Source organism: Stegostoma tigrinum, chromosome 1, assembly GCF_030684315.1.
Source record: "Stegostoma tigrinum isolate sSteTig4 chromosome 1, sSteTig4.hap1, whole genome shotgun sequence".
Lineage (NCBI taxonomy): Eukaryota > Metazoa > Chordata > Chondrichthyes > Orectolobiformes > Stegostomatidae > Stegostoma > Stegostoma tigrinum.
Window position 1 is genome coordinate 359,701 of NC_081354.1, and position 12,593 is coordinate 372,293.

Here is a 12,593-nt window from a genome sequence, read left to right on the forward strand (position 1 = left end):
TCTATCACTAACACCTGAAGAAGGAGCGAGACTCCGAAAGCTTGTGACTTTAAATAAATCTGGTGAATTATAACCTGTATTGTCCATGTGGGCCAGGGTAGATTGTTGCTGATATTTACTCGAAGGAGCTTGAAGCTCTCAGCCACCTCCACCTCAGCACCATTGATACAGACAGGGGCATGCCCTCCACTCCATTTCCTGAAGTCAATACCCAGCTCCTTCATTTTGCTGACAGTAGGGGAGAGATTATTGTCGTTTCACTACGCTACAAAGCTCTTTATCTTTTTCTTGTATTCTGTCTCGTTGTTTTGTAGCTAGCTATTTTCTTCTGTAGCTTGGTTTAACTTATTGGACATCAAGTGGATAGAGGCCATTCTCAGAGGGCAAAAAGCAGTCTTGATGCATGTGCCTCAACAGACAGTAACAGTACAATAACATGAGCAGAACCATGACACATGAAACCGTATTTTTTTTTTAAAAAAAACTTAAATCACATCATATATATGTAAAGAAATGTTACCTTCCCTCCCTAACAGGTGCATGCTGACTGCTACAGTAGCCTCACACCAGAATGCAATTTTGGAAGGTTGCAGACCATGATATTGCCTCCAAATTGTGTGCGAGTTTGTGAGCATAATTTCAGCAAGTTTCACTGTTTTCGGATATCAGAAAATGCACAAATTGAATTAGGTAAGTTGGAGAAACTGTTGAATTTCTGGTTATTCTCCATTAATACAGTTAGTGAACTACAGTAATCTGTTGGTGATTATAATTCCTCTCAAAATATTTTTGTTTAGCATTTCAAAATTTGAATTTGAGCAAAGCTGATGAGTTGAAATTTATAACCACAGCCAACTTGTAAATGATCTGAAGTGTGGCCTTAAAGGAAATAAAGCAGTCAGCAAAATTGATTTGGCAAACATTGGGTGATTTGTTTCAAAAGACAGTTTACCCTGGATGCTATTATCCAGGTATATTATTCTGTGTCAGTAACTTTTCATAATGTAGATATAATTGTATTTTCATGGCTAACTGATTACTCCAATTATGTTCTTTGTTTTAAACAGTTTATTTTCTTTTTAAAAATCAGATGCAATGGAAAAGAAGCCATAAGATTTGTTTCATGGCTTGAACTCATTTGATTAAATTGACAAAGGTTTCTATGCTTTGTGTCAGGGCTAAGTTACTGTTTGCGGTAAAGTTGCTGATTCTAATTTTTAGATCCCTGCTCATATCGAAGGATTGAAGATCAGTTAGTTTGACAGAGACTGCTCAGTGCTTGCTTATGTGTTCTAATGCAGCCTTTTGGCAGAGCACATGGGTGTGTGCCCACATGGCGATCATAACTCAGTTAGATTCAAGATCCTTTTGAAACAGGATAAGGATGGCCCTGAAATTCAAGTTCTAAACTAACAGGAAGCAGATTTGAAGAAGATCAATTATGATTTGGCCAGGGTGGACTGGGAACCAATACTTTTAGATAAATCTGTGTCAAAATTGTGGGACACGCTCAAGAAGAAAATAGGAACCTATAGGACCAGTATGTCCTAATAAAGACAAAGAATGGGGCCAACAGATCCTGTGCACACTGGATATCAAGGGCTAACCAGGATTGAGTAAAGAAAAGAAATGCTTATGGCAGAAATGAGGACTTGATGGCAGAAGGCCCAAAGGATGTTCCCTGGTATAGAGAGATTGTCTTATGAGAAAAGGTCAAAGAAGCTGGAACTGTACTAATTGGAATATGGAAGAATGAGAGATGATCACATTGAACATTCCTAAGGAGGTTGACAAGGTAAATGCTGAAGGGATGTTTCCCTTCATGGGAGTGTTGAGGCCCAGAAGGCATAGTCTCAGAATAAAGGTATGTCAATTTAAGACTGTGTTGAGGCAGATTTTCTTCTCTGACTGTTAAGAGTCTTTGGAATCCTTTGCCACAGAGTGCTGTGGTGGCAGAGTCCGACATGTTTATGGCTGAGATAGATCGTTGATCAGTAGAGGAATCAAGGGTTTTTGGGAAACAGAAGGAAAGTGGAAGTGAAGAAATTTGGATCAGCCATGATTGTATTGAATGATGGATCAGACTTCAGGGGCTGAACGGCCTGTTCAAGGCATACAATGTTTTGGGCCAAGTGCTGGAAATTAAGATTCAATTGGTTAGATGGTTGTTTTCAAAACTGCAGACTTGATGGGCCTTTTTCTGTGCCATTGACTTGTGACAGTGTACTGTGGGCATATAGCATAGGGTGTGTGTTCGTTCGCACATATTTAGCTGTGTAATTGTGTATGTGTGCGCGTGTGCACGGGGCTGTGGGGCTATTAATAATGTAGGATTCCCAAAGTAATTGGAGTACAAAGTTTGTTGCTGATATGACAGTATTTCCACAGTTGCTGATGAAGCTGATGATGATAATGTCAATACGTGGAATCAAGCATCGTATAAAGATGCACAACCTGCCCCAACAACTGATTCAGGTAAACGACTTTGCTTTCACCTCTTCAGACCACTTTTATTCAGGTACATGTTTAAAAAAGAACTAATGAACAATTGTTGAAATATTTTAACTTCACAATTTTAGTATATTTGTTTAGGATTGTACTGTTGAACTCATAATCATAGTAGATCACAAATGGAGATGAAGTCTTTTTTACCTGGTTGACAGATTATTTGTGGATGTGCATATGTCAGATCTATTTTATGCTTCAAGTGAGATTGAAAGCTAATAAAATGATACTTACTCAAATGTCTTGTAATAACAAAGCATCTTTAGCAAAATGAAACTCCCCAAAGTGTTTCATCAGAGTAAAAACAAAGAGTGATGCCATAAGGAAATATTGAGTGAAATGACCAGAAACTTTGTCAGATAGGTTTCAAGGAGTCTCCGAAAGGAGGAAACCAAGGTTAAGAGGTGGAAAGCTGTGTCGACAAGATATCCAAGCGTTTGGGAGCTTTATTGGAGTGGTGAAAGAAGTAACTATACAAGTAGTGGATACCTTCATGCCTGAAGAAGGGGCACATCCTGCTTTCTCTTAACAGATCTTGTCAGACCCACTAAGCTTCTCCCACAAGTTCTATCTGGTTCAGACTCCTAGCTTCCGCAGTACTTTGTTCCTTTTTATAAGGGATGTGATAACTGAACATTTTAAAAAGAGTGGCAAAGTTGCATCAAGTCAAGATAACAGAGCCAACATGGTCATGTATGACAACCTTGTTAGGAGTTTCTTGTAAATGTTATTTGGAGCATAGACTAAGGAGAACAAGTGAATGTAGTGTATTTGGATTTTCAGAAGGCTTTTGATAAGGTTCCACATAGGTAGTTACTGAATGAAATTAGAGTGCGTGGGTTTTGAGGTAATATCCAAGTATCAGTTGAGAGTTGGTTAACTGACAGAAAGCAGGAATAAATGAGTCATTCTCAGGATGGCATGTTGCGACTAGTATGCCACTGCAAGAGTCAGCACTAAGGCCCATTGCTGTTCACGATCTATGTCAATGATCCAGGGGTTCACTTGTAATATTTCCAGATTTGGTGATGAGACAAAACTAGATGGGAATGTAAATTGTGAGAAGTATGTAAGGAGGTCTCAAGTGGACTTGTACAGGCTAGTCGTAAGACCATAAACTATGAAAGTTTAGGTAGAGCTGGTATCTGAAGTGATCTGGGGGCCCCTATTCATTAAATGTGCAAGTGCAGCATACAATTAGGGCAACAGAACATCTGAGCACAGAATTCAAGATGTATTTCTGCAGTTACATCAAGTCTTCGTGTGACTTCATCCGGAATATTGTGTACAGCATTGGTCTCCTTATCAAAGGAAGGATATACTTACCAGAAAGGGAGTGCAGCAGAAGTTCACCAGGTTAATCTCTGGCATTATAGGATTGCCTTATGAGGAGAAATTGAGGAGATTGGGTCTGCGTTCTCCAGAATTTCAAATAATGGGAGGTGATCTCACTGAAACTTAGAGGTCATGTCAAAATGGGTCCATATAGGATATCTCCCCTGGCTGATGATCCTAGAATAAAGGAACATGATCTGAGGATAAAGAGTGGACCACTTACAACTGAGATGAGGAGAACATTCTTCATGCAGAGGATGGTGAATCTTGGGAATTCTTTACCAGAGACCTGTTGAAGTTCAATCTATGTGCAGGTTCAGTACGTGTTTCTGGAGAGTAATGACTTAAAGGGATATGGAGATTGTAGTGGAAAGTGGTAGGCCAGCCAGGATCTGATTTGAATGCCAGAGTAGGCTCAATGGATTGAATGGCCTAGTTTTTTTTTATGTTCCTCTGTAAGCTGTTGAACAATTTCCATTAATGATTGAGTAATTAAAACTGGGGGTGCAAAAGAAGTCACAATTACTAAAGAAAGAATGAAAAGGAAACTTAAAACAAAATGCTTTACATCAAATTGTAGCTTTAAGTCCAACTAAGCGATCAGAGGTAGACAATGCTGTGAGTATAGAAGAAGTACATTGGATAGATGAGAGATATGAAGGTTTTTTTTGTCTGAAGGGATGATAACTAAGGGATGCAGAGGTCAATCAAATTATTTTGCTGGAGAAATATTTATTTTTCCTCTCAGAAAATTCAAGACAAGCCAAGTGTTGGTGACTGAAGCAGGTGGACTGTATATCCTGGTTCCATTGTATATAATCCACTTGGACTGTGACTTGTTATCTGGCTGAGTGGTAGTTGGGGTAGTTGAGAAATTACCTGTTAACAGGTTGATTTTGCTTATGAGGAATAATTTAGCAGAAAGGTTATAACTTCATCTATAATCACAGAATGTACGGTTGAAGGTAAAGAAATAGAACAGTTGCAGGAACAGGTTCTTGATATCTCTCCATCGTTATGTAGTGACCAGAACAATGGCTATGCAACATCCATCAACCCAGAGGTCACATCAGTTCTGCAAACATGTATTTAGGTATCTGAAACTCTATTTAAAAATTAAGGCAATTCAAAAGAACTGGGTGGTGTGGCTTCATTAATTGAGCCACAGGAAGCAGATTCAGAATTACGCGAGTTAGCACAGACAGCTCACACTGAGGCTGAAGAAACTCCAGAGTGCTATTACATTAAACACTGTGTTCGGATGAGAAAGTGGAGATGCCCTCATAGACATCCAGATGGAGATTGGATGGTTGTTCAACAGATAATGGTGTTGTAAGGAGATATTGAGAGCAGTACTTGAAACTCCTGTAGCAGGACGTGCAGGAATTTGGAAAACAACCATCAATGCACAGGTTAAAAAAAACAAACATTTTCAGCTATTTGTTTTTATTTCCAGCATCTACAGTTCTTTGCTTTTTTTTTAAAACAAGAACTGCGAATGCTAGAGACCTGAAACAAAAACAGGAATTGCTGGTGAAACTAAGCAGGTTTGGCAGCATTTTGGGGGAAGAAAGCAGAGTTATGGTTTCGAAATCAGTGACTCTTTATCAGAACAGGTTTATCACCTTTGATAACCCAGACCAATTTTTGAAGATCCATTCCGTTGACATCAGAGAATTGTATAAAACTATTGCCATAAACAAAAGCAGGCTGTCAGGTCATCCTAACAAATGTGGATATGATTCTCGGAAGCTATTAATTAAGGATGATTATAGTTAGGGTAGTATTAGAAGAGTTGCGCCATTTGAGTTAAAGAAGACTGCAACTATATTCAGAGATTTCGGAATCAAGTTGTAGTTGAGGTTTGAAACTCTGTAGTTTTGTTTAGACGACACAACATGGCAAGAGCATGCAAGACAATTTGAAGACCTGCCCAAGCGATTGTGGTTGGCTGGTTCGGTAGTAAAAAGTGAATTCACAAAAGCAGGAGTAACTTAGTTAGGACATATCATAGACAAGATTAAGTTGTCAAGGACAAAAGTGAAAGGCTCTGATAGAATTCCTTGTTCCTGAAACCAAAAAAATTTTTAAAATGAAGTGAAAGTATAAGTTGGATTTACCAAAAACGTGTGCATAATTTCAGAACATTTCCTGTAACACTAAGTTCAAACAAATTTGTTAAGGGAACAAGCAATGGTGGTGTTGTCAGCAGAATGTCAGACAGTCTTTGAGAAACTGAAGGCAATCTGTAAGTTAACTGGCATTAACTGTTCCTGATTGTTCCAGACCTTTCAATATGACGGTTGATGCTGAAGGTTTGCATGTAGATGCAGACTTGTTACAGGATGAGGAATTGGCAATAGAGAGGACAGTGGAGTACTTTTCTAAGAGACTAAGCCATATCAGGAGAGGTACTCTATTATAGAGAAAGAGGCTTTGACATGATTATTAACACTGAGGTCAATGTTGGACACAGAAACAAAGCAACATTAATCTACATGGACCATAATCCACTGCCACTTACTAAAATTTGAAACTCGACATGCAAGACTATATTCAGGTAGTCTTTTGTTTCAAGCAGTAACTGTAAAAGTTATTCACATTACTGAAGAGGACAATTCTCCAGCATCTGCAGTTACTACTGTCTCTGAATAAAATTATTGGTGCATTATCCTGTGCATATAATGATGGAGGCAATGGCCGAGTGATATTATCGCTGGACTGTTAATTCAGAGACCAGATTGTGATCTCAGGACTTGGGTTTGAATCCCACCATGGCAAGATGGTGGAATTTGAATTCAATAAATATCATCTGGAATTAAGAATCTAATGATGACCATGAATCCATTGTTGATTATTGGGAAAAACCCATCTGGTTCACTAATGTCCTTTAGGGCAGGATATCTGCCATCCTTACCTGGTCTGGCCTACATGTCACTGCAGACTCCTAGCAATGTGGTTGATTCTTAACTGCCCTCTGGGCAATAAATGCTGCCTAGCTGTGACACCTTCATCCCGTGAATGAATAAAAGAAAAAAAATGAAAAAAGTTAAAGATCTAAGAATTGCTAATATTGTATAAGAGGAGAGGAAGCATGAATAGATGTGAGTCTTGTCTTTTCTTTATTGAATGTGATGAAATGCGTTTTTGAAATGATGTTTTATAAGGGTTGTGACATGTAAAGATCAAATCTTTTTAATTTAGTTTTTTGATTGTGGGCTGATGTAGAACTGACAAAGTACTGAGGAAGTGACTGCAGTACTTTTAAAAAGAAAATTAATGAAATTCATTGTACCTGGTGTTTACACTACTATTTTGCTCAAGCAGTGAGAGAAGATGTTTGTTGACAACTCAACTGCAGATGTATGTGTGCAATTTGGCAGCGAGCTAGTTCCTGATTGTTTTGTGGAGATATGACCAGTTGTGGATGCCCAAGGTCATTAGCCTGACAACAACTATCTGTCTGGCTGTTGTGTAGCTGATCAGCTTTTTGTTTGAAGTGATACTGGCTGAAGCCTTTGGTCTGCTTGAAGGGAAGACAGTATGACACACTCTTGAATAAATTACCTAGAGCCTGAATAAAGCCAGTTTTCTGTCTCCCTGCAGTAAGCTGTCGCTTTAAGTAAATAAATCACAGAATTCATTCTTCATGAACCAACATGAATACTGGTTAATTCAGTCGACAGTTTTGGCTCCCTTGTCTACGTAAATATATACTGACATTGGAGACTGTCCAGAGAAGGTTCATGAGGTTGATTCCATGTATTGAGGAATTTTTTTATGAATGAAGGGTGAGCAGGGTGGATGTGTACTCATTTACAAGAATGAGAGGAAACCATATTGAAATATATGATTGGATAGATGGGGAAAGGCTGTTTCCCGTTCTGGGAGTAATAGGACAGAAATTATGGTAAGTGTCATGAAACTAACTTCAAGCACAATAGATGAAGGGACAAACATGAGAAGAGGGCAGTCAGTGCAGGACTTAAGTGCACATAGTATGCAAAGCAAAGTAGATGAGCTAGTAGTGCAGGTCAAAATTTAGTAGATATGATGTTGTATCACAGGAGGTTAGGGCAGGGAACTAAATATCCAAGCATACACGTCCTATAGAAAGACAAGCAGATGGGCAGAGGGGGCCTCATTAAAGCAAATAAAACTAAATTGATCATAAGAATTGATTATAGAGCAGAAGGTGTAGAATCTGAGTGGGTAAAGTTGAGGAACAATAAAGGAATAAAGAACCTGAAGGGAGTTGTGTATAAGCTTCCTAGCAGTAATCAGGATGTAGAGCAGAAAATAAATCAGGAGACAGAAAAGGTATTTAAGTTAGGCACTATTACAATAATCGTGGGGTTTTCACTATGCAGGTGGACTGGGAAAATCAGGTTGGTAGCAGGTTTCGGGAAAGGAATTCATGGAATGTCTGAGATTTTTATTTGGAACAGCTGGTAGTAAAGCCAAATGGAAAAAGGCAGTTCTAGATTTGGTGATTTGTAATGAGGTAGACTTGATGAGAAGAACCAGCTGGAATCCGATGTAATGGTATTGCATTTGAGTAAATGTAAGAATGAAGACATAAGGGGGTAGTTGGCCAGAGTTGATTGAAAGGGGAGCCTAGCAGGGAAGACAGTGGAACAGTAATGGCAGGAGATTCTGGGGCTATTTCGGAGGCACAACAGAAATTCATCTCAAACGAGAAGAAGCATATTAAGGGGAGGATGAGGCAAACATGCCTGATAAGGGAAGTCAAGAACAGCATAAAAACAACAGAAAAAGCATGCAATATGGTGAGGAATAGTGGGAAGTCAGAGGATTGGAAAGCTTTAAAAAAAAGGTATAAATTTTAAAAAAAGCCAACGGGGGCAGAAATAATCTAAGATTAAAGTAGCCAGAAATATAAAAGAAGATTGCAAGAGTTTTCTTTACCTACCTAGGAGTTAAGAGAAAGGCAAGAGTAGATATTGGAACACTGGAAAATGAGGCTGAAGAGTTAGTAATGGGGAATAAAGACGTAGCAGCGAAATTGAAAGGTACTTTGCATCAGTTTTCACAGTAGAACACACCGGCAACATGTAAGTTGGGGGCAGAGGTGAGTGTAGAGGCCATCATGAAGGAGAAGGTACTGGGGGAACCTGAAAGGTCTGAAAATGGATAAATAACCTGGACCAGATAGACATATACCCAGAGTTTGAAGGAGATAGCTGAGGAGATTGTAGCAGGATTTGTGGTGATCTTTCATGAATCTCTGGAATTGGGGAGGTCCCAGAGGACTGGAAAACAGGGAGGTTTACCCGACACATAGAACAGTACAGCACAGTACAGGCCCTTTGGCCCACGATGTTGTGCCGACCTCTTATGTTACTAAGACCAAACTACCCTGCATACCCTACGCTTTACTATCCACCATGTGCCTATCCAAGATTCATTTAAAAGTGTCTAAAATATCTGATCCCACACACCCACCACTCTGTGTAAAGAAACTACCTCTGACATCTCGTCTATACCTTTGTCCAGTCGCCTTAAAATTATGCGCCCTCTTAATAGTCATTTCCACCCTGGGAAAAAGTCTCTGACTATCTACTGTATTTATGCCTCTCATCATCTTGGAAACCTCTATCAGTGACCTCTCATCCTTCTTCACTCAAATGAGAAAAGCCCTAGCTCCCTCAACCTTTCCTCATAAGACCTGCACTCCAGTCCAGGCAGCATCTGGTAAATCTTCTCTGCACCCTCTCTAAAGCTTCCGCATCTTTCCTATAATGAGGTGACCAGAACTGAACACTATATTTCAAGTGTGGTCTAACCAGAGTTTTATAGAGCTGCAGCATAACCTTGTGACTCTTAAACACAATTCCACTACCAGCGAAAGCCAACATACCATATGCCTTCTTAACAACCCTATCAATTTGGGTAGCAACTTTGAGGGATCTATGGACGTGGACCCCAAGGTCCCTCTGTTCCTCCACTCTGCCAAGAATCCTGTCATTAACCCCATATTCTGCATTCAAATTCGACCTTCCAAAATGAATCAGTTCACACTTTTCTGGATTGAATTCCATCTGCCACTTCTTTGCCTAGCTCTGCTTCCTGTCAGTGTCCCGCTGCAACCTATAACAGATCTCTACGCTGTCCACAACTCCTCCAACCTTTGTGTCATTGGCCAACTTACTAACCCACCCTTCCACTTTCTCGTCCAAGTCATTTATAAAGATCACATAGAGTGGAGGTCCCAGAACGGATCCCTGCGGAACACCACTGGTCACCGAGCTCCAGGCTGAATACTTTCCGCTTACTACCACCGTCTGTCTTCTATTGGACAGCCAGATTTGTATCCAGACAACCACATTTCCCTGACTCCCATGCCTCCTTACTTTTTGAATGAAAGGTTCCATGTGGAACCTTATCAAATGCCTTGCTAAAATCCATAATACACACCACATCCACTGCTCGATTTTCAATGTGTTTTGTCACATCCTCAAAGAATTCAATAAGGCATGACCTTCCCCTCACAAAGCCACGCTGACTATTTCTAATCAAACTGTACTTTCCTAAATAATCATAAATACTATCTCTCAGAATCCACTCCAATAATTTGCCCACTACAGGATTAAGACTGACTGGTTTGTAATTCCTCGGATAATCCCTATTCCCTTTCTTGAACAAGGGAATGACATTTGCCACCCTCCAATCATCTGGTACTACTCCAGTGGATAGTGAGGATGCAAAGATCATTGCCAAAGGGGCAACAATCTCTTCCCTCGCTTCCCGTAACAACCTTGGGTATATCCTGTCTGGCCCAGGGGACATATCTATCTTCATGTTTTTCAAACTTTCTAGCACATCCTCCTTCCTAACAGCAACCTGTTTGAGTATATCAGCCTGTTTCACACTGACCTCACAAATATCAACGTCCCTCTCACTGTGAATACTGAAGCAATATATTCATTAAGGACCTCACTTACCTCCTCCAACTCCGCGCACAAGTTCCCTCCACTATCCCCGATTGACCCAGTCCTCACTCTGGCCATCCTCTTGTTCCTCACTTGAGTAGAGAATGCCTCAGGGACTACCTTGATCCAACCCGCTAAGGTTTCCTCATACCCCCTTCTAGCTCTCCTTGAGTCCATTCTTCAGTTCCTTCCTGGCAACCTTGTAGACCTGTAGAGCCCTGTCCAATCCTTGCTTCCTCAACCTCAAGTAAGTTTCCTTCTTCCTCTTGACTAGGTGTTCAAAATGCCTTGATATCCAAGGTTCCTTCACCTTCCCATCCTTTCCTTGCCTCAGTGGGACAAACCTATCCAGTACCTGTAGCAACTGTTCCCTAAACAACCTCCACATTTCTGTCTGCATTTCCCCGAGAACATCGGTTCCCACATAATGCTCCACAATTCTTGCCTATTAGCATTGTAATTCCCCCTCCCCCAATTAAATACTTTCCCATTGTGTCTGCTCTTATCCCTCTCCATGACAATAGTAAAAGTCAAGGAGTTGTGATCACTATCACCAAATGCTCTCCCACTGACAGTTCTGACACCTGACCTGTTCGTTGCCAAGCACCAAATCCAATGTGGCCTCCCTCTTATCAGCCTATCTGCATATTGAGTCAGAAATCCTTCCGGACACACTTGACAAAATGTGCTCCATCCGAACTATTTGCACTTCAGAGGTTCCAGTCTATATTAGGGAAGTTGAAGTCACCCATGATAACAACCTTGTTACTTTTGCACCTTTCCAAAATCTGTCTCCCAATCTATTCCTCAGTGTCTCTGTTGCTATTGGGGGGTCTATAGGAAACTCCCAATAAAGTGACTGCTCCTTTCCTCTTTCTGACTTCCACCTATACCGATTCAGTGGAGAAACCCTCCTCCACGACCTCCCTTTCTGCAGCTGTGATACCATCTCTGATTAGCAATGCCACTCCTCCACCTCTGACCTCCCTCCCTATTTCTATTGAAACATCCATACCCCAGAACATCCAACAAAAATTCCTGCCCCTGTTATCCAAGTCTCTGTAATAGCCACAACATCATAGTTCCAAGTACTGATCCATGCTCTCAGTTCATCACCCTTCTACCTGACACTTATTGCATTGAAGCAGACACACCTCAACCCGTCGCGCTGACTGCCACTTCCAACTGCTTATCTTTCCTCACAGATTCTCTGCTTGCTCTATCTGCCTGTACACCAGCTACCCCATCCTCTGATCTGTAGCTCCAGTTCCCATCCCCCTGCCAAACTTGTATAAACCCCCCTGAAGAGCTCTAGCAAACCTCTCACCCATGATATTGGTGGCCCTCCAGTTCAGGTGCAACCCATCCTTCCTGTACAGGTCCCACCTTCCCCAGAAAGTATCCCAATGATCCACATACCTGAAGCCCTCCTTCCTACACCAGCTCTGTGGCCACTTGAGCAGCTGTACTATTTTTGGCCTCACTAGCCTGTGGCACCAGTAGTAATCCTGAGATTACTACTCTGCCCATCCTACTTTTGAGCTTCCATCCTAACTCTCTATATTCACTTTTCAGTTTCCTCATCCTGTTTCCTAGCTATGTCATTGTTACCGATGTGTACCACAGCTTCTGGCTGCTCTCCCTCCCCCTTAAGAATCCTGAAGACTTGATCCAAGACATCCCTGACCCTGGCACCAGGGAGGCAACATACCATCTGGGAGTCTCGCTTGGTACCACAGAATCTCCTGTCTGTTCCCCTAACCATTGAATCTCCTATCACTATCCCTCTCCTATTCTTAC

General features: G+C 40.9%; 1 protein-coding gene across 3 annotated transcripts in view; it reads left to right on the forward strand.

Moving 5' to 3' along the window:
• The window catches only part of LOC125453563 (diacylglycerol kinase theta), a 192,341-nt gene that overhangs the window by 62,329 nt on the left and 117,419 nt on the right, over positions 1-12,593 (forward strand). For all 3 annotated transcript variants that reach the window (XR_009445713.1, XR_009445715.1, XM_059645677.1), the window contains exons 6-7: positions 537-690; positions 2,389-2,475. Coding sequence is in view for 1 of the 3 variants with exons in the window: in XM_059645677.1 (XP_059501660.1) it covers positions 537-690; positions 2,389-2,475 (241 nt within the window). In the remaining 2 variants the exon portion in view is untranslated. The remainder of the gene's footprint in view (positions 1-536; positions 691-2,388; positions 2,476-12,593) is intronic.